Source organism: Nyctibius grandis, chromosome 10 (genome assembly GCF_013368605.1).
Source record: "Nyctibius grandis isolate bNycGra1 chromosome 10, bNycGra1.pri, whole genome shotgun sequence".
NCBI classification, from domain to species: Eukaryota; Metazoa; Chordata; class Aves; order Nyctibiiformes; family Nyctibiidae; genus Nyctibius; species Nyctibius grandis.
This window is the reverse complement of record NC_090667.1, coordinates 6236207-6261650: the sequence shown is the minus strand read 5'-3', so window position 1 is coordinate 6261650 and position 25444 is coordinate 6236207. Positions and strand designations below refer to the sequence as shown.

Here is a 25444-nt window from a genome sequence, read left to right as displayed (position 1 = left end):
AAGCTGGGTGGAAGGTGGGCTCTGCCCTCCCACCCGCAACATCCTCCAGAGCCAGCTGAGCCCTACCTTTGGCTCAGTCCCAGCACCTGCCCTGGGTTTGGTCCCTAAACTGAAGGGCTTCTCCCCTCCCTCCCTCCCCTGGAAGCAGCTGAAGCAAAACCTCAACATTCTTTTTTTTTATTTTGTATTCCATAAAAAACCCACAAAAAATTACAACCGCCTTGGCTGAGAACAGCTGCTGGACACAGCTGTTCAGTGCAACTCCAGGGACACAATAATCACTGCCGTCAGTGTTGGGATAAAAAGTAAACTCAAGAACTCTCTTCCATAGTAGCAAAAGGTCTGACACCACAAATCACAGAAGGAAGGGAAAAAAAAAAGGTAAAAGTTTCTCTTAAAAATATAGCTCTGTGATGAGAAAGAGATGGCTGGGTGTCAAGGAGGAGGAAAGCAGTTTAAGCAAGCTGGCTCTTCTTCAAACTGCCTCCTTCAGTTCAGTTCTTGTGCAACAGGCAAGCCATCGGGAGGGGCAATAAACACATCTCTGGGCCCCATCAGGGCAGGAGGAGGCAGAAAGTTACACTGCTCTGCTCTAAAAGTCACAGTTAAAAGAAGTTATAAATTATTATTTAAAAATAAGAAGCTTGAATTCTCCTGCTGAGCTTCCTTTTCCTCTCTTCTGTTCTATCTTCACCCATAAATCCTTAAATCACAGGGATGCGGTACCTTTGGGGAGAGGAGTTAAAAGAGTTAGGGATGGGGAGGAGGAGAACAGCCTTACAGCTGAGCAGAGCAGGGGCAGAGTCCTCTGGTCCACTTTCAGGTGGCTACAACATCACCATCTAATCCACATTACTTTTCCAAGCTCCCTGTGGTCAGCAGGGACAGACAGACACTGCCAGAAGGCCGCTTATCTCTGCTGCTGACAGAGGACAGCAACATCCAGGCTGGACATCCAGTTCTTAGCAGCTAAGGAGTTGAGGTCAAGCACATCCAGAGAAGCCAGGACACTGCTGCATGACTTTCCTGACATCACTCCACTCCCTGGCCCTCTAATCTAAGGCCAGGCTGACTCAGTGAGCATTTAGAGGGCACATCGTCTTCCCAAGACCAGCCCAGGAGTACTGAATCTGGCCCAGGTTACCGCCGTTCAGAGGTACCAACAGTCCCCACAGGCCATGTACCTTCTCACAATCCTTCAGGCTCAGCTGTTTTCTTCTTCTAAAAAGAAAAGGGTGAAAAAAAAAATCAGTAACATCTGCACCACCAACATCAACAACACAGCAAAGCCACAAGCCACAGAGGCTTTTTGGCTACCATCTCTACAGGGACATATCCATTACAAGGAACATCCTATAGCCTCCCTCTGCCCCCCTTCCCAGCCCTTGGGATAGGATGCAGTAGCCTGCCAAGGCCTCTGGAGCTTGAGTTTCTGCTGAAAACAACTAGATGAACAGACAGCTGAAGAACAACACTTAATCCTTGGGCATGTTCTCTGCCACCAAAAGGGCCCCAGGGTTTGATCCTTCCAGGGAAAGGGATCTCTCTCCTGGGGGAGCGACACAAAACAAGCCCTTCTTCAAGCCACCCCAATCCCAACCAACCAAAGGTCAGGGTGTCTCAAGAGTGGCCACAATTAACTGCAGCCTCCTCTGTACTGCCAGCAAGGCCGGGACGCAGCTCTGTTCCTCTCCAGCCCGGCATGCTGCAGGGATGAGCATCACAACCATGGTCCAGAACAGCTCTCCCCATGGTACCCCATCCCAGGGTCTTCCACATACCTTCTTCTTCTTCTTGTGAACCTCAGCAGAGCCATCTGCTACAGGCTCCCCTTCTGAAGACACCTTTTTTCTCTTCTTCTTTTCTTTTCCAGTCTTTTTTTCTGGGAGAGGGAAAGAAAAGTCAACTAAGAGAGGGAGTCTGGTATTGCTAGCCTCTGAGATGGAGCAGAGTGGCAGGAGCATCTCCAGTCAGTTTTGATCACATCTGAACCTGAGCAAGCCTTCCTGAGCAGTAACTGGGTGAGGACAGAGCCCTGCTACAAGAGAGCTGCACCCAGGGCTGTTTCTCCACTGCCTTTGAGCCAGAGCAGTTTGATCCCACCATCCACACACATGTGTGGGCAGAATTACATGGGATCCCCTTCTTTCCACCTTCTGCTGCCCACACGCTCTGAAGAACCGCTTCAGTGCTGGAGTAGCTGGGCACACACCAGAAACCAGAGCAAGGGGAGCTGCTGACACAGGATGGACACAAGGTTCAGCTCAGCACAACCGCTCCAAGAGGCTCCAGCTCAGCCCAGTGCAACAGCCCACACAAGGGCTGACAGACACGTCTGTCTTTTCCAAAATGAAGGGCTGCATCTCCGTGGAACAGAAACCCCGGCAGATCTGTCCCACCCATTCCATCTCCTTTAGAGCCTACAAGACGCAGCACAGAGCCAGCTCTGATTTGCAAATGCAGTCTGTGCTGCAAAGAAAAAACAAATTGCCTTTGCATTAGGGCAGCAAACAGAGCCTCCCAGAGAGGCACACAGCCAAGGGGGGCAGGAAACAGGTCTTAACTGGGAGCAACAAACAGGAGGCTGGTACCATCCTCCTCTTTCTCCAGGGGTTTGAAAGCAGCAGTAATAGCCGCAAGTCAAATCTCTTGAATGAGCTGCTCGCCACATTGCAGCACAGCCACTGATCAGACAGGGTCAGGAAGGGGCACTGTCACCCCCCAGGGAACAGCAGTGGCTGACACAGCAGATGACAGTGTGGATTTCAAGGCTGATCTCTTCTGAAGAGGCTGGCAGCAAGGGGCCGTGCTCAGGAAGCTCTGACTAACACAAAGCTCTGCACATGTGAACACTGGGCTTCCTCTGCCATGCCCACAGCACGACAGGGACCTTCTGCCTGCCATCCCCAGCCACATTTCACCTTAGCTCTCCAGCAGTGCATGTCTGCCACAGAGGAGCCAGGGCAGCCAGCTGGGTTAGCAGAGCTGTGCTGCACCACAGACACGGAGCAGGACACCACGCAGGGAGCAGCGGGCAGGACACAGGCCTCGTGGCTTACAACTAGTGAGAACTAGCGGGCAGAGAGGCCTCAGGAGGTTCAACGCAGACTCATTTCAACCTTTTGCCAGCCCTCAGCTAGACAGCTGCTTCCAGCCAGGGCACAGGCCAGGAGAGGAGAAAGGTCATGCCACAGAAGATGCATGGGGACACCAGCTTGCTCGGCAAGCAGCAAGAATCAGCGCCAGTATTAGCACAGCTCCTGCTGTGCCAGACGCAAGACAGTGGCAGTAGAGCCCAGCTTGCTGTCTGCAACACGACCTGGTGCTGAGACTGTAGAAAAACACTGGAGTGGGGTGTTAAAAATCTGGCATTGGCTTTGGGTGGGCCAAGAGGGAAGCAGCCAAGCAGGAAACTAACAGGAAAGCGGGTGCCACTTCCAAGGCCCTGCACTAGAGGCTGAACACGCATCAGCTGCAAGAACCTATTGCAAATGCAGCCCTGAGTGAGGGACGCTTACTTTTAGCTGATTTTTTCTTTTCCTTGCTGCCTGGCAACTTCTCCAGGTCACCATCTGCTTTCTTCTTTTTCTTTTTGGGTACTTCTTCGCTAGCTTGCCCTTTCCGCTTCTTCTCCTTGGGCTGCCCGACAGCCCCATCCTCTCCTGGCAGTTTCCGCTTCTGAGACGTTTTCTGCTTCTTATTCTCTTTGTCTTTGCTCTTAGATGTTTTCACAGCCTTGTCTGCCGTGGAAGAAGATTTCTTCTTTTCCTTCTTTTCTTTTTTCTCCTTTTTCTTCTTCTTCTTCTCTTCCACCATTTGCACTGCAGGAACTTTGGCAGCAGTGGTGACCTCGGTTTCGGTCCCCGAGCTTGACTCCTCTGATTTCAGGACAGAGAACAGTGCATGTGATGCTGGGGTCACTTGCGTCCCTTTTGCCCCAACATCATTGTCCTTCACGGCCAGGGCTTCCGTGACTGAGGAAGGTCTGAGGCTGGCGTGACCTGGCTCCATTTTTCCTGCCTTCTCTTTGTTGGAGGCTCCTGTGACTTCCTGCCCTGGAGGGGGGTTGTTTTCTGCAGAAACAGTGACACGGGAGAGAAGGCAAGTCAGGGACCATTCGTTACATAGACGACAGAGTTACTGGAGGAGGAAATACTCATTTGAAGAGGAGCGTCCAGTCCTCCCCGCAAAAGCTGCTGGCTATCCCAGCTACAGCAGAGCCAGAGAAAGATGCCTCAGTCTGAGATCAAGCATCTGGTGAGGGAACTGGGCGACAGCCACAACAGCTTTGGCCACATCCATGGAGAATAGGGACTAGACTAGAGGAAACTGTAGCACAAGATGGATGAGCATAGATAGAGCAGTCCTTCCCCAGGACACCACCCCCAGTACGCCAGGGACTTCCCAAGGTGGAGGGGTATCCACACCACCACCTTTAACCATCAAACGCCTGTTCCCCAGCACCTGGGCCTTCCTGAACTTAAACATAGTTCTGACCTCAACAGCCCTTCGCACAACTTAACTATGTGCCCAAGAGGCCAACAGACCCACTTGAGCCTCTACAGAAGGCCTGAGCTCACAGCCAGACCAGAGCCCATCTGAAGGTGCCAGGATCACACCAGAGCAGCAGCAGCTTCCAGCTCCGAGTTCTACAACTTGCCAACAAACCAGGGCGACAGGGAAACGGCAGGACATCTCGTTTCCCCACAGGTCTTCCCACTTGCTTCCCCTCCTCTGCCCTCCAGCCACACTACAGAGCCCAGAAAGACCACGGGGATGCTTGAGTACCAGCACTGTATAGCAGATGTTCTTCAGCCAGTGTTTAAACGTTCCCTAGGAGCCATCGCTACCGCAGCACACCAATGGAGCGGGCACAGGCTCCAGGGAGAGCCCTACCTACCCCCCTTAATTACTGCAGTTAAAGCAAAACTTGGAAGAGGCAAAGGCACAGAGCCTTGCCAGCCAGCCAGTGCAGGAGGGGCGTTACAGGAGAAGAGGGCTGTGTTGTGGCCGGGGGAGGCCAGCAGACGGCAGCAGCACCTCAGGCTACTGGACTCTGTGGTGGAGAAACGCTGGGAACAGGGCCCCATCGCAGTGTCACCCTCCTGTGCCAGCATGGCTTTGCTCCTGGGCCAAGCGGATTCCAGACCTTGCCAAGGAGACCCACCTGCTTTGTGATTTGCAGCCACGTGGTCGATGTCTGTGTCAGAGTCACTGCTGTCACTGCTGGAGCTGTCAGCTGGGGCTGCTTTCACAGAGGCCTTGGCGAGGGAGTTTGCAGCAGTCACAGCTGCTTTCCCTTGCCCCACTTTGCCTATAGGCTTGGGGGGAACCGTCTTTGGTGCCTGGGGTGCTGCTGGGGTCTTGGAGAAGCCCACATAGCCTGTGAGGAGGGACTGAAACAGCACAGACACACTGAGGAGGCACAGCATGGCAGCCGCCCACACACCAGACACGCAGATCTGTCTCTGCTGCTATTGCCCCCGTACTCCAAGAGAAGGGCCCACCTTTGGCCACCCGCAGAGTGATCCTGCACTGCTCAGCCGGCCCTGCAGAGAGGCCAGGGCTGCCAGGAGAGGGGGCCAGCACTGACAGACGCTGGCTGAGCCTTACAGCAGCAAGAGCTAATGGTGAGAGGGTCTCCTCTTTGTTCTCGCCCAGTAATGCAGGCTTGGGGGAGGCTCCTGGCCATTAGCGTGCACCCACGCACAGCTAATGCACTGCAGATGTGCTGCACGCCCTGCACGTTTCTTACAAAGGGAATTTAATGGCTTGGACATGGGTTAAGTTACAAATAAAAGTGGGGGGAAAAAATCCTGCTGCTATTGGCACTGTGCACCAGTTCTCCTGGTTTAACCCTTGCAAGGCACCACCTCCCATCCCTTCCCCTGGGGAAGGCACCATGAGCCCTGGACCCAAGGCCCGGCTGCCTGGGGAAGCATTCCACGTTCAAAAGCCTCTCACTGCCCCCACCATAAGGCCCCACTCCCAGCACTGCACTGGGGAGCCCCCACTTCTGTGCTGGCAAACCCACTCAGCACCCCATTTGCTACAGTGAGAATTCAACTCTCTCTCTGTCCTACTTAGGAGCCAGTTGCAAGACCTGAGAGGATCCCAGCCTGCTCAGGTACCATACCTCGGATGCTGCCTCCTCCTCCTCTTCACTGGACTCTGAGGAAGAGCTGTGGGCTGGCTGGGTCTCTCCTAGTTTCTGCAGCGAGCCAGCTGGAGGAGAAGAGTTCATCCCATTAAACCCACCACTGCTGCCTGGGGCTGAGCTCACCTACGCAGCACAGTTTGTGCCACCAAAAGGCCTTCTGCCTCCAACAAAAGAGGACTGCTCTGCCAAGCTGGAGAGGAGGAACCCCTCTCCAACCACTATGTGAAGGTGACACACCTCTCATGGGATAACACAACACTGTCCCCACCCTGGCCTGGCCAGCAGCACTGAGAGCAACTTCTTGGGAGAACTGACCAGGTTTGGGGGGCTGCTTGGGCGCCTCCTCGTCGCTGTCTGAGGAACTGCTACTGTCCGAGGTCTCCTCTGCCTGGGTGGGTGGCACGGCCTGGCTTAGCCGGGCATCCTGCGCTGGCTGCAGGCCTGGCTTCCTCGACTTGGCAGTGGGACTTTCCAGGAGCGAAGCAGCCTGCGGGGCAGCAGTGCTGGCTGGAGGAGCTTTTCCCACAGAAACAGTTTGCTTTAGGCAAGGAGGAGCAGGGGCCTAGGGAGAGGAAGACAAAACGCATCTGAGGAGGAATAACTGCTCATGCCCATGGAATATAAGAAGCAGCCCAGAGCAGATGGGCTTGGACAACCTCGGCCCTTTTTCAGCTGTACTGCTCCAGTTCGTGTGAAGGTTAGCCCAAGAACATCTCACGCAGGGCACGGAGACCCCTGTCTGCCCCCAGCCCACAGATGAAGCAGGCAGCTGTGGCCAAGCAGACAACTCTTGACTGTACAGAGCACTGCTATCTCAAAAGAAGGAAGAAACCAGCCAGCCAGCTGGGAGGCAGGAACAGCAAAGGTACCAGGGCTACCCTCTGCTCATCTGCCTCGCTTTATGGTGCAATAACAGTGGTTAAAATAGAGCAGCCCCCCTCTCCGTCCCTCCACGAACACGCTCCCTCAGAGGGGGACACGCCACTCCAGCAGACCCATCTGCCCACTCTCCCCAGGGAAGCTCCCCACTTCAGTCTCCTCCGTCATTACCTCTCCCGCCAGCACGTCCTGCTCTGAGGAACCGCTGCTCGAGCTCTCAGACGCTCTGCTAACTGGAGGGACAGCAGGCACTTTGATCCCCTTCCCCAAAGGCAGTGTGGCATTAGCCTTGGCAGCCGCTGCGCTCAAAACCTTGGTTGCTTTGACGTTCTGCTGGGACAGACTCTAAAATAGATGAGAAAGAAAATCAGGACAGAGCACAACTTGGAGGGAAAAGAGACAGAAACATACACCAATCCACCACTGACTCCTGAGCCCTTCCATCACTTTCAGCACAGCACCAAGGCTCGTATTTATTTTTTCCCCCCATTTACAGGCCAGGTCTGTCTCCTATGAGCCTCTGAGCAGGGCCTCCGGCACAGCCAGGAGCAGAGCAGTGAGGGCCCGCACTCCAAGACTGCCTAAAGCATTAGCTCGGTGCCCCAAAGGCACCCACCCCGAGGGCAAGCAGGCAAAATGTGACGTGCTTACAGGCTGTAAGACCCCTACCCACTGCAACACCAGCAAGGCTGCAGTTGCAAACCCTACTTTGCAAAGCAGGCACTTGGACTCCAGGATGTCTCCTACACTCCACACATCCAGAGTTAATTTGCAACAGAGATAAAGCAAAGACACCAACCACAGGGCAAATCTGCCTTCAGGTCCACAAGCCAGCCACAAATTACAGAGCAAATTAACAAGAAGCAATTTTGTTGCCTAACATTTGAAACCTCCCATCAAACTAAAGGTAAGAGGGGTTAAAAATAGAAGAGCCAGGGGCATGGAAATCAGACACTGACATCAGGTCGAAGACACAAATGCCAGCAGAGGAGGGAGCAGGAGCGAGGAAGGAGTCCTCGGCCTCCTGGTTTGTGTTACAGACAACGTGAGCAGCCCTCCCCCTCCAGATCTCTGACAAGCTGGGCCTTTGTGGGCTGACATTTCCCTCACACAACATCTGGCCTTCAGAAAAGGCGGCAATGCTCCGCCACGCAGAGAGCCGTCAATCCGACGTGAGCTCTCAGCCATCCTGCACACAGCTCAAGTTACAGAAACTGCGTTATTTATACAATCTCAGTACTATAAACAGGCTTTAATCACGCGCTGCTCAGGCTGGCGGCCTGCCCACCAGCTGGGGGGAGACAGCCTTTCCACTGGCCACAGCATCAGGCCAACACGGGGAAGGGTTTCCTTGAGTGCACACAGTCCCCCTGCTCCCAGCAAGGGCGCTGGCCAGACAGGGAACACGTGTGTGTGGGACAAGGAGCATGCTTGGCCACTAAGCCCTGGGCTCAGAGCACCAGCCAAGCCACCACCACGTAGGAATGGTAGCCCCGTGCCTCAGTCAATGCTTCTTCGTGTGGTTTCTTTCTCAGGTTCAGACTGCAGCAGAGGTGCAGAGACACCCAAGCCACTTCACACCCAGGCAGCTCAGGCCCCAGGGAGCTCAGCCACAGCCCTACAGGACGGGCACAGAGACACAGGTGAAAGAGTCAGGATCGGCTCCGTGACACTCAGCAGTGCCCTTGGCACAGATGGGGTCACCTCCCTTCTCCAAGGCAGGCGTCTGACTCCTCCAGCTGAAAGGCAGCAGGACCACCGTGCTACCCTCCAGGGCAGACCCTTCCAGCCTCCCAAAGCTTGTGGAGGGGGACTCCAGAGAGCTCCAGCCACACCCCATGCCCAGGGATTCGGGAGGAGCCAGGGGGCGGGTTGCCTTGGAGCTACCCAGCTCATGGAAAGACTGCCTGCAAGGATTTGGCTGCTTTTCCAGTCCAACTCCCTGGTGTAGGGCAAAGGGGACAGAGTCCCAGAGGAGGTCTGGGCTCGTGAGTCTACTCACGTTCCTGCCAAAACGTTCACACCCTCTACTGCTCTCACACACTGCAAGCTTGCTGCAGTCGAGACGTGCACCCAGAGCCGGGGTCAGCAAGACCCAGGGACGCCACCAAGAAAACCTGATCCAGCCCACGGGAGGGCTCCTCTCCGCACCACTCATCACCCACCCAACCACCACCTTGCAAGTCCCGAGATCTCCTGAACGCACAGGTAACAGCACTCACGCTCAGCACATCAGCAGCTCCTTACCTGAGAAGGAGGGACTATTTCCTCCTCTGAGTCTGACTCCTCACTGGAATCATCACTGCTGTCCACAGGTGGAGGGGCTGGTGCCGGTGCCAGAGCTGGTGCCTTCTTCACGTTCGTTGGCTGGGGTACAGCATTGGTTTTCACTGCAGGCAAGTGTAAGACATTGTCACCATGAGAAAGAGTTGCTCTCTGTGGCTGTCCAAAGCAGGAGCTATCACAACAGGCTGGGCCATTCCACATGCAGGGGTGTCCTGGTTTGGCCTAAAGCAGGCCAGTTTTCCTTTCAGTGATTTTTACTTTCAGCTAAGTCTCTTCTAAGTAACTGCACTTTCTGAGACTAACTGCATGTTTTGCAGACAGTGTCTGCTTCTAGGACTGATAACGCTCAAAGTTTGCAGTTATCGCTGAGGCACCGGTAGGGATGTTATGCAGAAAGGCTCTGGCTGTACTTATTCCTAGAGAAACCAAGGTCACTGCTGAATTCCTCACTGCTTACGAGTGAAGAGCCAAAGGGGGGTCGCACCTGCAGGGAGGAGCAGACAGGGCAGGTGACCCAAAATTGACCAACGAAGGTATTCCATCCCATACACGTCATTCTCAATATAAAACGGGGGGATCACGAGGGTCTTGGCCCTCCTGCTGTTTTTGGGGGCCTCTGCCTGCTTGGGCTGCTTCTGCGGCTTGAGACTTTGGCCAGTGTCCAAAGAGGACTCTGTCCATTTTCCTGCTGCCCCCGATCCCGATCCGTGCATTCCTGAATCCAGCCCTCGACCGTTGCTGGGCCCAGCCGGGGCCTTCCCGGAGCCTGCCCTGCAGTGCCGGTGGTGACGTGGCCGACACCGGGGGAGCTCGATCTTCGGTTTGTATATATTTGTATATATTTGATTATTCCAATATTATTATTATACTCTTTTTCATTATTATGGTTTATTAAAACTGTTTTAACTTTCCAACCCGTAAGTCTCTCTCCCTTTTCCCTTTGCCTTCAGATGGGGGGGGAGGGTTAACAGAGAGCACCTGCCACAGGTTTAACAGTCAGCCCAGCTTTAAACCGTGACAAGGGGCGAGAAGGAAACCCATGAGGATGCAGGTGAGGGATCCTTGTCACTACCAGGAGACTTACCAGCTTGTGGAGGCTGTGTCTGTGCTACAGGGGCCTCCTCTTCGCTGTCAGACGAGTCACTGCTCCCACTTTCCGAGGCCTGGCTTTTCAAGGTGCTTCCCACTGCTTTTTCAGGCAGCCCAGCTTTAGCAGCCTGGCTCAGGTTGGGAACAGGCCCAGGCTGTTCTGTTAACCTCTTAACGAAAAAGAAACACAGGCCCAGAAATGTGGTATTAGTACAGGTGTTGTTTAGGAGTTTAAGTGCAGTTTCTGCTCAAATTGGGTTTTGTTTTACCCTAACACAGCTGTTACTGACACTCACTCTATCCTCGGCGTGTCAGGATTGGAAGGGGCTTCAGTTACTGCCTGGACTGAGCTGCTGGAGACACATACCACTGCATTTAGCAATATGCTTTTGACAGGAAGACTGAGCGTGTTTTACCGCACGAGCACGCAGGGCTAACAGTGCTCATAAGCTCATAACAGCAAGGCCAAGACACTGGCTGGACAGGAGCCCGAGCGCAGGAGAAGCACCACAACCCCGAGACCCCCATTCCAAGGAAGCCTCTCATTTAAGCATGACCTCCGCCCAGTCGGGGGAATCAGCAGGAGCTGGGAAGCCTTGTGCCAAAACACTGGCAAGATTCAGAAACAGTATCAGAGCAGCTACATCCTAGAGCTGCTGGAGAGCTCAGCATAGACACAGGGCTGACACAAGCGGTTGGGATAGAGGGCAGGCAGAGGCAGACTGGGACCCACCTTGGAAACTGATCTGTCAACAGGTCTAAGAATTTAGAAGTCTCCAGACAACAAAAAAAAACCTGCAACTCACCTGGGCTGTGCCTTTGTACAGCACTTGCCAACACTCTGATGCCCCAGGACAGGCCACGAGCCACTGCCCCAAGTAAATAGTGTGTCAGCACTATTTAGACACAGTTATTGCAGCACCAGATACACAACTGCCAGGTAAGAAGATCTCTCCCCAGCCCCTCTCCCGGCTTGAGCCGAGGGCTGCAGACACCCCTCCTGCACGCTGCTGAAGGCTAGTGGTGACAGAGGGAGAGGGAGCGCTTGCCGAGAGATCTGGTAACTTCACCACCCGCAGATATTCTCCAGGCTCGCCCACTCACTTTACTCCACTCATGGCTCATCTCCGGGCTGCTCTGCCAAAGAGCACAGCGCGCTTGCCAGGGCAGGCAGACCCCATCCAACCCGCACGTGACGGCAGCTCGATTTGGTGCTGTCTCCAGGCCTCCCGCAAGAAAGTGAGAGAGACTCCTGCACAGCCCCTGCCACCCCCTTTCCCAGCCCTGCCATGCTGCTAACACAGAAATACCCTCTCTCAACCCACAGCAGAGGACCAGGACTTCAGCAGCACCAGCCCACCCAGGGGCTGCTCCTGGCCAAGAGCACCAGCCTAGCAGCCTTCTTGAAGGACGGATCTCACCGTGCTTCCTGGCACAGCTCCACCAAGGGCTGCCACTGGGGCAGTGTTTAGCATCTCCAAGCCAAACACTAAACAGACAACAGCATCTGCATGTTTACCCCACTACAGAACAGCTCTCTGAACAAGCCAAGCACATTTTGACTCTGCTTAGAGAAACAGAAACCTCCACAGGCGCTTGGGGAGGGGGGGATTGCAAACCTCACTTGTCTGTTTTGTTTTGATACCAGTGAGTCACTATCTCCAGGAGAGAGGCCAGATTTGCAACGCCGAAGAGAGAGAACTACTTGAAGCAGACACAATTCACACGCTCTCCTTGAATGTGCTAGTTCCTCTCCCTCTTGTCCCAAGCGCTGCTGTGCCAGGGAACAGTCTGCCCAGATCAGACCCTGCTCGCTCACTTTTAAGACCTTCACAGCAATGGGACTGGTTTCTCCCTCTGCTTGGACGCACAGCACAAGGGCTGCTTCATTTTCTAACTTAGCAAGAGACTCAGAAAGAGCTGCCATACAGAGGCATCCTGACACAGAAAGAACGTAACAGCATCCACAGAGAAACCACCATAAGCTTTACACAGCCTCGGGACTCCTCAGATCCTCCTCGGAGGAGGCCAAGGTCCCTCCATCCACCTCATCTCTGTCACTGCCAGATGGCTGACAGCCACCGTGTCATACAGCACGGCGCCAGGCAGGATCAGGCCAGCAGCGTGGCTGAGCTACAGCCAGGGAGCAGGGTAACACAGGCAGAGAGCTTCTGACAACCTACGAGTCACAGGTACTGAAGTAACTCAGAGAGGAGGAAAATAATCCAAGAGGAAATCATTTTTCCTGCTCCCTCTCCAGCCCCCAAACCAGGAGCTGCCTGCAGCTCAGTACGAGTGAGATGACTCAACTCCCGCACAACCCATCTGCCACTCCGCTGGGCCCGTTTGCATCATGCAGCGCTGCATGACAAGAGGGGGAACAACACCGAGCCACGTGCGCTGAGCACGTTGTAACAACACTCCATTGCTGCTTGTGCACCATGGAAGCACTGCCAGCGTATCAGGACTGAAACCGATCTCAGCTGTGTCACGACACGGCAAATGAAGAACTGCCCCCTGCAAAGGAGCTGGGATAGGGCTCAGAGGGGGAGAGAGGCCAGGATCCTCCATCTCTTGGGAGATTTGGCCTCTCCCCACAGGGCCTGCAGTCCAAGATAAAAACCTGCAGGCACACCTTCCACCACGGCAGCCTGCGTGGGTTTTCCTGCTGTGCTTAAGGAAGACACAGGTGCCCAAGACACGCACGCATGTGCATCTCACACCCAGTGCTGGTAAGCAAGAGCCAAAGCCTGCCCATGGCGGGCTCAAGTGCCATCTTTGGCCCACAATGTCCAGGAAAGAAGCAGCAGAGCAGAATTAACAGTTCAAAAAGAAAGGCAGCTCACAGCACCTTTAAGGTCAATCCAGACTGTCCCCCATCTCCATTCTTCCCCCCCAACGCATGCAAACACCTTGTCAACTTCTTCGACTAAAAATTCCTGAGTCTTCAGGGGTAAACATACCAATTAAGCAGTTCAATTTAGGCATGATGTTCATTTTAATTGTGCTAATCCACCCCCACAGGGAAAGATGAAGCATCTTCCAACGCTCTGTATCTGTTTGGATCTTGCACAGAAGCCAGAGGAAGTCGCAGGATACAGTAAGTCAGTGGTTAGCATATGCCCAAGTAGCAGATGGTGAGGATGAGCTAAGAAGAGTTTGACTGGGAGGACAGGACTGTGGACACAGCTAAGCCTAATGGTTTATCTTCAGGCTTCACTCGTGGCCTCTGCCAGCAGGCTACTAACAAGGGAAGAGACAGCCTGTTTGGCAGAAATAGAGCTCCCTGGATGACAAGCTCTTCCTCGCTGACTGTGGCTGTTGAGGGGTGATCGTCGGTTTGCAAGAGGGAAGATGCTGAAGTGGTTAAATAGCCATCGGCAAGATGGCTACCTGCTGCTGCCAGCCTCAAATCAGCACTGTGAGGAAACAAACGTACCCCAGCATGTCCTTCACCTACAACCCTGCTAGAACAGACGAGTCTCAATAGTTTTACAGCAAGACCCCATGGCACAGCTATCAGAACAGCTGCTCCTGCCACCCAGAGCTGAATCTTCACATACAATCACACAGAAAGAAAGCAGCACAGAGCCAACTGTTAGAGATGCGTCCCCCTCCACCCACCTTAGCAGACCAAGGCTATAAAGACAAAAATGCAGAGCCTCTCCAGCTCCTGCCTGTCAATAGCTAAAGGACATGTTGACAAAGAGCCTCCTTGCAAGGACACGTGAGGCTCTGCCCCCGGCTTCCCTTCCTCCCTAGTAGATAATAGCAGACATCTCTGAAATGCTGCTTTCAGGGCACTTTCCAAAGGTCCTTGCAGCTCTGAGTCCATGCAGAAGGTGTCCATACAATGGGCCTAAGGATGCTCTCAGGAAGGGATTTGCCTCCCTATGAGTTCAGCCACCTAAGTCCAAGTCCAGTCTGATTTCATGGTCCTTCTCTCAAGAGAGGTCTAAACAAACCCTCACAGGAGGGCCAAGCCCAAGCTATCTGTGACCCCGCACGCAAGGCTCAGTCCAGAGGGGAAAGCCGTGACTGAACCAGCTGGTATCAAACAGGTTAGCTCGCACCCCTCTCTGGTGTGGCTGGGTGAGAAGAGTTAGGCTATACTTGTTTCCAGGTAGGAAGAAAGCTCTTTTCTCTGAGGGACTGAGATACAACATACTACGTGCTACCGGTGTTTCAAAATCAGTGGTAGCATTTAAGGGCTAAACAATTGTTTTGCATATCCCATCCCTTGGCACCAAGCTGAATGCGGTATCACCTACCTTCTGGCTGACAGGCACAGGGAGATCCTCCTCTTCGCTGTCTGAAGAGTCAGAGCTTTCCACTGGCTTCGTACTTTCAGCAGGCTTTGTGGGAGCAGCAGTCCTTCCCAGTGTGGTTTTGGCCTGCTTTGGCACGGCTGGTTTTGGGGCTGGCTTCCCTTGGGACAGTGGAAGTGTTTTCACTGGAGCTGCTTTGCTGGAGAGCGATGTTGCTGGTGTAGGTTTCACTGGGGATGGGATGGCCTGGGAGGATTTTGGAGGTGGCTTTGTCTGGACAAGACAAGAAGAGCGTGAAATGAGGCAAATCTCACAACAGCATAATTCATTTGCTCAGACTGTACTCAAGGGAAGAGATTTCAGAGTCCCCTGGGAAAGGCCAATGTTGAACGAAGATTAGCAACTGGCAGGAAACACAAGGCATCCTTTCATCTGGCTGTGTGGGGAGAGTCTCCCAAGATGAGAAAGCAAGACCAGGCATTCTTCACCAGCCTGCTGATATTACCAGTCCCCTCCAGTGAGGTACACTGAAGCACTCTGCACTCTCCACAGCAGGGAAGCTAAGCTGCACCACAGTTCAACAAATCAGATGCTATTTATTTATTGCAATTTATAGCTGAGAGGCAAATTCAACCATGACAGTTTGCCTCTTCAGGTGGGAAAAGAATTGCTGGGGTTTTTTATTTTAAAGTACTGATGGATTTTTTTTTTTTTAAGGCACAATGGCTCAATTAAAGCTCAGAGCAAAGACACTGAGGTGCCTTTAAACACCCCATGCCTCTTTCCTCCCACCCCCGACATGACTTTGCTGTACTCTACATGCATTTACAAAATTTTACAGTGAAAACTGCAATTCCCAGCCCTGGAGAAGCATGCAAGGAGAGACAGAGTCTCAGATGGACGCACTTGCGTTACCGATGGAGGTTCCTCATCCTCGCTGTCTGACGAGTCGCTGCTCTCTGAAGTGTCATCAGGCTTTGCAGCTTCAGGAACCGTTGCAGATGCGGGTTTGGCCTGGTTTGGTGCCAGTGCTGTTTGCCTCACTGCATTCTTCTTGAGGAATGCTGGAGCAGCAGGTGCACTTTTCACAGGTGTTGCATTAACCTGCACTGTTTTCACAGCTGGTTTTGCCTGGGAACAGGGGAAACAAAAGGGAACAGAAGAATCAGGTAACATCTCTGAAGAAACTAGTTGAGAGCTATAACTGCATGGAATCTGTTTTAAAGGCTACCTTGCTAACTTTGACCAGGACAGGCTTGTTCAGACCCACAGGCTGTGGTCTATCTGAAGCAAGCCACTTTCTCCATGGACTGCCTGACTACATCCGTGGAGCTGCACATCAATCACCTCCTACAGATCAAAGGATCTCCCTCAGCTTCAGGCACTAGGAGGAACTAGGATGGAACGGTTGATGTTGGCAGGGGTTAGCAGGGCTCTCAGCCACACAGCGTGTTTCTCTGGCCTTGGGTTTGAGGATCCCACACACCCAGGGAAGGAGCTGTTGTCAGAATACAGCATTGCAGCATTTCCTCTCTCCTTAACATCTTTGTTGGCGACATGGACAGTGGCATTGAGTGCGCCCGCAGCAAGTTTGCCGACAATACCAAGCTGTGCGGTGCGGTGACACGCTGGAGGGAAGGGATGGCATCCAGAGGGACCTGGACAGGCTGGAGAGCTGGGCCTGTGCAAACCACATGAAGTTCAAGAAGGACAAGTGCAAGGTCCTGCATGTGGGTCGGGGCAATCCCAAGCACAAATACAGGCTGGGTGGAGAATGGATTGAGAGCAGCCCTGAGGAGAAGGACTTGGGGGTAATGGTTGATGAGAAGCTCAACATGAGCCGGCAGTGTGTGCTTGCAGCCCAGAAGGCCAACTGCATCCTGGGCTGCATCACCAGCAGCGTGGCCAGCAGGTCGAGGGAGGGGATACTGCCCCTTTACTCTGCTCTCGTGAGACCCCACCTGGAGTACTGCGTTCAGCTCTGGGGCCCCCAACAGAAGGAGGACATGGAGCTGTTGGAGCAAGTCCAGAGTGGGCCACGAAGATGATCAGAGGGCTGGAGCACCTCTCCTATGAAGACAGGCTGAGAGAGTTGGGGCTCTTCAGCCTGCAGAAGAGAAGGCTCCAGGGAGACCTCATGGCAGCCTTCCAGTATCTGAAGGGGGCCTACAGGAAAGCGGGAGAGGGGCTTTTTACAAGGGCAAGTAGTGACAGGACGAGGGGGAATGGTTTTAAACTGAAAGAGGGGAGATTTAGATTAGATATTAGGAAGAAATTCTTTACTGTGAGGGTGGTGAGACACTGGAACAGGTTGCCCAGAGAAGTTGTGGCTGCCCCCTCCCTGGCAGTGTTTAAGGCCAGGTTGGATGAGGCTTGGAGCAACCTGGTCTAGAGGAAAGGTGTCCCTGCCTGTGGCAGGGGGTTGGAACTAGATGATCTTTAAGGTCCCTTCCAACCCAAACCATTCTATGATTCAAAGGAATGGAAGTGATTTCCTAGAGACAAGGAATCTAGGTTGGAGAGGTTACCTGGACCACTGGAGATGCAAGCTCCTCCTCAGAGGACGTCTCATCACTTGATTCCTCACTGCTGCTCTCAGCAGCCGCAGCTGCCTGCTTCGGCTCTGAAACACAAGCCAGGAGATGTCACAGCTGCTGCCTGCTCTGAGCTCCCAGAGCACGATGCTAATGCAGCTTTTGAAGTCAGGAAAACAAAACAAGCTGCAGAGAGGGCTAAGGGGATTTGCAGTGAAGAGGGCCTAGCCCTGCTGAAAGCATCAGTGGCCTGCTGGGAACAGCTTCTCCAAACAAATGTTGGCCCACAAACACAACTCCCAGAGTGCAGGCAAAGATGGGAAATCCTTCCTGGTCACCCTCTGACCCTACAGTGAGCTGCCCAGCCACAAACAGCTCCCTGCAGGGGCACCCAGCCTGCCTGGACCTCCTCTGGAGAAGAGCCAAGAGAAGGACCATTTTCAGAGCTTCTACGATCTATTTGTCACCCTCCACAACACACACACTTCAAAGCAGTAAGAGAGATTTCCCTAAAGACTTAAAAACCAAAAACCAATCACTTTGCAACTAGGAACAAAGAGAAGATGCTGCAGTGCTTTTCCAAAAAGCTGAAAGCATCTACAGTGTTAGTACTGCATCTCCTCCCATTATGCTACACTGTCATCTCCAACCTCGTAGTGCTGGGTGCTGCCAGACGGACATCTTAGCACAGAATCTGCTGCTTGAAATGGGAGCAAGCATGCTGGATTCATCCCACAGAGCGCTGGAGCTGGCTGCTCTGCAGTATTCTTGCAGCCTCCCCAAGAAACAAGCATCACACTGAGCTTTCTGGCGAGGGAGCTGAAAGGAGCACGCTGGAGGCATGGCTCAGACCTGATCTGCAGCAAAGCTGGAGTGCAGACGCATTTACCGCACCCCAGAGGCTCCTTACCCACTGTGGGGGCTGGGGCCTTCGCAGTTGGCATCTCTTTTTCCTCCTCACTCTCTGATGAGGAGCTGCTGCTGGAGCTTTCCGGTGCTTTGGTTGTTACTGGTGCTTTGCTTTGACCTACTTTGGCTGCGGCTGTTGCGCCATGTCCAGGCTTCCCAGGACCAGGCAGTTTCTGCCCAGCCTTGGCTGGAGCTGCAGGCACAGCTGGCGCATGGGGCTGCTGCTTATTTGAGACCACAGTTCTGTTTGCAGCAGAGAGCTCCTCTGCTTTGCCTGATGGGACAGTGGGTTTATTCGGAGAATGCAGGGAGTTGGCAGCTTTGCCGCTCACCACAGGTGGTGTCACCTACAGGAAACAAAAGAAATTAGAAGCCTATAGACAGATGAGGGACACAACATACCTTAAAGAACAGTCTGGCAGCTGGGCAAGCCATAGGGTGCTTTAGGGAAGCACTTAGGGGACAGATATCTAAGAGAAGGCTTTTGCCAGCAGAGGAGGATCATAGAAATATGAATTCCACTCCAGCCCACAATTCTAAACATGCCAATAGCCTGGGACAGTCATGGCCTCAGAACACTACCAGTCTTCAAAGCCAAAAGAAGTACTGCCTTACCGTAAATGCACCTTTTCCAGCTGGTGTCTCCTCTTCTGACGAGGAGTCATCATCTTCACTGCTTTCTACATTCACTCCTGAGTTCGTGGCCAGGCAAAGGCTGGCTGCTGCACAGGAGAGAGCCACAGAGAAATCATGTGAGAGCCTTTCGCATCAAGATAGCCTCTGGCTTGCAGGAAGGCCCCAGCAGACAGGGCAGGGTCCCACCTTCACACCTGACCCAACACCTCCGCCACTGCCCTTGTGACAGATGAGTGCTTTCCTCCTCCACCCCATCCTTCTCCCCACCACCAAGACAAGGAACCTGCCAAGATCTGCATGTTTCCAAAGGCTGGTCTCCAGCAGATGAGACTGAGCCAAAACGTATCAGACACATGGGTTTTTGTTAGACTATGCAAGCCAATGCCTCCCACATCAGCTGCACCAGGGATTTATCCTGATCTCAGACAGAGGGCACTGGCTTTCCAGACCAACTAACAAGTCCTTCCCTCATCCATGAAACAGGTCTGCCTTTGCTGGCCCATCACACACCTGGGACCAACCAGAAGGTGCTCCACAGGTGACAGCGTTAGGTCCCCAAGGCTTCATCCAAGCAACAACACCCATCCCTCCCCAATGAATCACAACAGGTTTTCTCTAGCTTCAGCACACATCTGTGCTCCTCAGAACCTCCACATTAGAAGAGGGTGCTAAATTAGTTGTCCTATTTTCCTAAGAGCACAAGGGAATAGCCATCACTATACAAGCATTTTCTCTAGCCAAGCAAGTCAGGCTGCTCCTGCACAAGCCTCCAGTCCTACTCTGTCAGATGAAAGGCTCCTACCGTTTGTAGCTTTTGCCTTGTCTTTCTCATCCTCTTCTCTCTCTGAGCTCTCAGAGCTGCTCACAGGATCAGGCACTCTGATCTTTTCTGGGATGGCTGCCTCTTCATCACTCACCTTTCTTCTCCTGGAATTCGAGGGAGTTCTGAGGGAACAGAATTTGCGTCAAAATGGGAAAAAAAAATTATTCAACAAATTGGAATACAAGTATTCATCCACTCTCAAATCAGGCTCCACCCTAAGGACACACAGTCTCATTCCTCTACAGCTCCTGAGGGGGTGGGAGAAATACTCCTCTAACCTGCAAGGGACATCTCCAGTCCTCCTCAGGCAACTCCCGAGAGCAACACATCCCTGCAATACTCCTCTGAGATACTGAACACAGACTTTTTTTTCTGTGTCCTAGGCAAACTCTTCCTCACTTTAGCACAGAAATAAAAACCTATACGGTCAGGCTGGTGCTCAGCACAGAGCAAAGGCATCCTACAGAACAAATTCTGTCTCCAGGAGGCAGCTATAGCCAGACAGCCAATAAATGCAGTCCCCGGGTTAGGGCAGTGATCCCCAAACAGGTCTTGGTATTCCACAACACCAGGAGAAGTGAGTCTAAAGGCTGCAAAAGCCATTTGAACTTGGGCTCACAGGCCAAAAGGACAGAACAGTCAGGGTGCAGAGAGATTTAAGAAAGGAAGTGGCTGGACCTACAGAAGATGTGTTGAAAGAAGAGAAAGAGGTCACAGAGGAGCATTAAACACTTAAGCTGTTCAACTGGGTTAAAACATTAAGCTGGAGAAAGATGCCTCCAGGCTCTGAATCCTACCTGTACCAGAACAGATGATGTGGTTAAAGTTATCTTTAATTTTCAAATGAAAGCACAGGTACTACATTTGTTTCATTAAGAGAATAACATTGGCTGGGCACGCGTCTGTGTGTGATCCACACATGCAACACTTCTAAGCCCTGAGACACACAATTATCAGAGGCAAAACCCCTCACTTTTGTGCCAGTTTAGCTTATTTTATTTGTTACTCTGATTTAAAAATAAGATTAGTTTAACACTTTGGCCAGTAAAGATTGTGCTTATATTAGAGCATTTTAGAGGCATAGCTGTAACAGGAAGTTTTCTGCAAGCAGACTAAGCCAAAGGCATATTTGCTATTACAAGGCCCTGTTAACTACTCTAATAATCTTTTTAATAAAATAATAGGGCAAGGCACGCAGGCAGCTGTGACACTGCAGTGCCTTCCTGCTTCAGAGGCAGCTGACAGCACAACAGAGACTACTGGGAGAATTTGTCATGAGTGACCAGGGCCTCAGGGATACTGCACGGGGGAAAACAGCAGTGCCAGCAGGCACTGGCCCTACAGCAGCCCAGAGCATCTGAGGGCTGCAGGACTCGGCTGCTCCTGGGGCTGGGCTGTGCCCTCAGGCACCCTTCCACCTCCTCCCAGACCAAATGTAGCCCTGGAGGGAGGCCACTCTTAAGTAGCTGCAAATCTCAACTGTTAGGTTCACTGTGTAAGAGTTTCTGAAGGAGAGCACCAAGGATGGCCTCAGCTAGATGGGCGAGAGCCGCAGCGCAGTCGGAGGAAAGACATTTTCAGGCCAAAAGCCCATGAAGCGACAAGATGCGAGAACCACAGCTCACCCACACGAGAGCACTCCAGCTAGCCAGGGCACCTTCTGGATAAACAAAACTGCTAGTCAATGCACCCCTCATTGTGACTCCAAACCAGGCATAACTCAGGGTGACCAGGAATAAAAGGGGTGGGACCACGACACAAGGGTGACACTACAGAAAAAGGAATTAAACGTGATGCAAGTGCCCTGTTGCCCCCCAAGCTTTAAAAGCAATAGTGTCTGGAAGGGCTTGCTGTGTCACCCGGGATAACTAGCACAGAGAAAGGTCACCATCAATCCCCAAGAGAGCAATAAATTGTCAGAAGGAAGAACTGCAAGCCTGTTTCTACACCCTCACCTAGATGCAGTCTTTCTCCTGCTCAAGTAAGAAAATCATGGAGACACAAGAGCAAGAACTGGGGTAGCACCAAGGCACGAGGCGTTCTAGCAGAAGGCACCTTTGAAACTCCCACTTTGCGAGGCTGCTGGCACAGCCATGCTGAGGAGCATCTTCACTCCAGCACTCCTCAACACGGGCACAGAAGTCCAGCACCACTGATTCCCCAATAACCCGGCTCTGCAGCTGCCACCAGGCCTCTCTCTGCAGCGCTGTGCTCCAGCATCCAAAGAGAGCGGTGCACAGGGTGGGTGCAAACGTCCTTGCACCCCACAGATGAGAAGGCTCCACGCTGCAGATCTTCACATAGGGTGCTCAGTGGAACAACTACGTGGGAAGGTGTCGGGCTGAACATGTAAGGGCTTGAAAGGACAGGCTGGAACCAAGAGACTTCCTCTGCGTCAGAAGATACATGATCTATGCCAAGGTTTAAGTCCCTGTGAGAGCCTTGGCATTTCAGCATCTGCTCAAATTCTCTGTGCTTAGGTCAATATTCCTGCAAAGCACGTGGCTTTAAAAAGAAAGTGAAACAGAACTAGGGAAAAGATTTTTGCCAGTGAAGCATGACACTCAGCCCCACCATAATCCAGTATTAACCCAAAACTAAAGTAACAACTTATCTCCAAGCTCAGGGAATTTTAAACCGAAGTAATCTTTAACATCTGAAATGAATTGGTCTGAAACCAGAGGTTAGGAGGAAGGTCTGCTGAGCGCAGTTATCATCAGAAATACTCTGACAACAGGAAATTACAGCAAATAAAGATCACATGTGCCACAGAGCCCGGTTGTTAACATGGTCTGGAATATATTTGATAGTCATTTCTTCCTTCGACTTACTTTTCCCAGTGGGTAAAGATGTCCTCGAGGGAGGCCGAGAGGGAAGGGAGTAATTTCTGTGAAAGCAGAGGGAACACAACTCAGGCATCGGCCCTGTTTCGGGATGCGGCCACCGGACAGAACTAGAGACCGCAGTGGCCCCTCCGGGAATCCCCAGGAAAACGGGAATGTCCCCTCCCCGCACACACGCTCCCAGCAAAGCCCCTCCGAGGCCGCGTCCTGCCCTCGGTAGCACCGGCGAGGCCTCCCCCGCAGCAGCACGTGTTCGGGGAGCAGCTGCCCCCCGTACGGGATGGCTTTAGCCGGCGGGCTGCCGGCCTCAGCCCTTCTCCCCGGCCGGCTCGGGGCCGGGCCAGCCCGCGGGCACCCGTGGGACCCACTCGGGGCCGGTCCAGCACGTGGGTCCAGCGCGGAGCTGCGGGCCGGCGGGGAGCCACGGGCACACGGCGGGCCCGGCACCCCCAGTGAGGGAGCGAGGGGACAGAGGCCCTCGGGCCCCGCCGAGGCCGTGGCTCCGGGGCCGGCCCCGCTGCCTCCTCCCCGCACCGCCCGGGCCTGGCTGCCCGTTACCTGCCCGCTCTGCGCCTGGAGCTCCCGGGCCGCCCGGGCGTAGCCGCCGCGGAGCAGGTGCTGGTGGATGAGGGCGAGCAGCTCCCGCCCGCCGCGGCCGCCCGCCGCCATGGCGCGGCCCACTCGGCGCAGCCTCAGGGGCGCCGCGTGCCGCGCGGCCAATGCGTCACATCCGCTTCCGCCGCGCGGCCCCATGGGAAGTGTAGTGCCGGGGGCAGCGGCGGGCGGCCCGGGGCGGGGCCGCGCCTGGGCCTGGCGGCCGTGGCACCCCCGGGGCGAGCAGGGAGGCGGCGGGGAGCGCCGGCCGCTCCCCGCGGGGACCGGGCGGGGCGGGGCGGGGATGATTTCAGCGATACGTGCCGCTTGTCCGAAAAGCGAAGCTGTGCCCGGTGTGCAATGAACCCATCTCACACGCTCAGGAGAGCGATCGTATTTATGCTACACAGGGCGCTCGGTGGAATCATTCACACCTACTGCAACTCCCAACACCTTTTTTATACACAAAGAATTACATGAAATCATCCCTCTATTTGCATAACGTACTTTAAATTGGTCAATATATCTGATTACAATTATCATAAACGCTTAGTCGTTCCTATATGATCTACGCATGCTCAGGGGAAGGGTCTTCACCAGGGCAAGGGTCTTTTTGACCTGTGGGTGTGATTTTCAGTATTATAATAAAGGCAGTTCAGCTAAGGATACTTAAATCCCTGCTTTCTTTGGCAAGTTGACCAACTGCACAAGAAATCTTACGTCTTTGTTCTGGACTTGACGTTCTAAAAATCAGCTTACATTTTCTTGGCCTTAACTCGGCAATTGTTTGTTGTTTTCCAAATTAGCTCACCTGCAAAAGCCGTGGTTAACTTTTAACTCAGCAATAAGTACTAGGTAATTGATATCATACACAGTTTTCCAGCTGTGAAGATGGAGGCCTTGCTCCTACGGCGCTCCGGCGATAAATCCTCAGGGCTGATTTAGTGCTGAGTGGACATTAAGCTGCCTTGAGGAGCTGCTCAGGCATTTTTTGGGGGCTAAACCAAGCAAACAGTGAGAGGGAAGAAGGAGCTCCTGATGCAGAGCAGCTGTTGGAGAGGGGCCGTGCGGCAGAGGGGCTGCCCTGTTACCACCCCCCCACCCTGCGCTGATACTTTCCAGGAAAAATCTGGCTCCCTTCACTTTGGCAGAGGTTTATTTTTGGAAGGTTTAGCAACGTCCGTGGTGCGCCTGTCGCTCACTCAAAATACAGACCCTTTATTTGTATTTATAGGCAAGATTAAATGTAAAACTGGCTCGGCTCCAGCTGGCTCTTGCACCAAACGTCTTTGACACCAGCATCATCCAAAGCCGTAAAGCCACTGGCCAGGTGGCAGTTTTACAGCTCCTGTAAATGAAATGCAGACCTGGCTAGTCCTTTCTGGGGCTGACCTCCCCCTGCACAAACAGGCACTGATGCTTGGTGTAAACGTGGCCACGGCACACGCCGCGACAGGCTGGCTGGCCCGGGACAATGTCCCAGCGTGACTGCAACTGCTCTGAGACAACCCGAGGTGCGAGGTCTGATCAGCCGGTGGCCTGGTTTGGAGACCCGATTCTCCTAACCAGAGAGGAAGAGCCAGGTAAAAGCAACCCCAGGGCAGAGAGACGTGAGGGGTGTCTCCTGGGGAGGCTGTGGACCAGGGCTGAGCGGACAGGGGCAGCCTGGGGCAGAGGCGTGGAGAAGGTGACTTCACAGGCCTCTGAAAATGAGGTGGGGTGGAAATTCAGCCCCCGTGGCCAACAAAGGGCACTGCTTGCTGCAGGTATATGGCTGGACAGAGTTTGACCTACTTTAACATGGTCTGGATTGGTTTTATACCTCCAGGACTTGTTCTGTTTGCTGTGTTTATTAAAAACCAAATCCTAACACCAAACCAGCCCTCCTCCACCTCTATCTCTGCCTGCTCCACAGTGCCCAGGAGCCTGGTGATCACCGGAGGTGCTGCCCAGGCCTCGGGCAGAAAGAAGCAGAGGGTCCCTCCTGGCCAGTGAAGCTCTCCAGACAAATGGCACACTGCTCACAGAGCCCCTGCAGTGCAGGGCATTGCAGTAGGCTGTTTAGATTGGCCTGAATGGAGGGTGGATGGGACATTTAGCACTGGCTGGAGGAGGGCAGGGAAGATGGCAGGTGATCAGATTAGCAAGTCATCGAGATGCCAGCAGAGAGACAAAGGAGGGCGAGTACTTCTGACAGCTCTGAGGGCTGGGACGATACAGGAAGAGCCATCAGCTCACCTTACAGGCAGGACAGGGGAGCAAGATCCTGCAGGGCATGGTGGCAGTGGGCTGGAGCTGCGTTGGAGGTGTACAGCCACCTTTTCCAGAGCTCTCCGTGCTGGGGGATGATGCCTTACAGGGTGCCTGGGGAAACCGGCTGCATTAGTTTCTCCTAGTGTTGGGGTACCAGCAGTCCCACAAGC

The 25444-nt window shown here is 53.4% G+C and overlaps 1 protein-coding gene across 3 annotated transcripts; it reads right to left on the bottom strand.

Annotated features, from left to right (window-relative positions):
* Nucleotides 1-161: 161 nt before the first annotated feature.
* Nucleotides 162-23116, bottom strand: TCOF1 (treacle ribosome biogenesis factor 1). Of its 3 annotated transcripts, none has more exons than XM_068409592.1 (18): nucleotides 22986-23116; nucleotides 22416-22471; nucleotides 19564-19706; nucleotides 18741-18847; nucleotides 18127-18472; nucleotides 17211-17305; nucleotides 15589-15813; nucleotides 14686-14955; nucleotides 10410-10584; nucleotides 9287-9429; nucleotides 7211-7384; nucleotides 6476-6722; nucleotides 6137-6225; nucleotides 5168-5396; nucleotides 3519-4073; nucleotides 1782-1882; nucleotides 1185-1221; nucleotides 162-726 (listed from the first exon to the last, which is right to left on the bottom strand). In XM_068409592.1, exons 1-17 carry the CDS (start codon nucleotides 23094-23096, stop codon nucleotides 1189-1191), a joined length of 3099 nt encoding a protein of 1032 aa, XP_068265693.1. In that variant the 5' UTR covers nucleotides 23097-23116; the 3' UTR covers nucleotides 162-726; nucleotides 1185-1188. The 3 variants fall into 3 exon arrangements, with proteins under 3 accessions (XP_068265693.1, XP_068265695.1, XP_068265694.1); XM_068409594.1 differs by having other exon boundaries at nucleotides 1185-1218; XM_068409593.1 differs by having other exon boundaries at nucleotides 6479-6722.
* Between the last annotated feature and the right edge of the window lie 2328 nt (nucleotides 23117-25444).

Bases quoted from the DNA above. Each gene is read 5' to 3' on its own strand.
- TCOF1 (XM_068409592.1), bottom strand. From the start codon at position 23,096: ATGGCGGCGGGCGGCCGCGGCGGGCGGGAGCTGCTCGCCCTCATCCAC. The intron at 18,473-18,740 runs GTAAGGCAGTAC...TGTTTCCTGTAG, and splicing joins CTGGAAAAGGTGCATTTACG to GTGACACCACCTGTGGTGAG. The intron at 5,397-6,136 runs GTATGGTACCTG...GTGCTGTTTCAG, and splicing joins AGGAGGAGGCAGCATCCGAG to TCCCTCCTCACAGGCTATGT.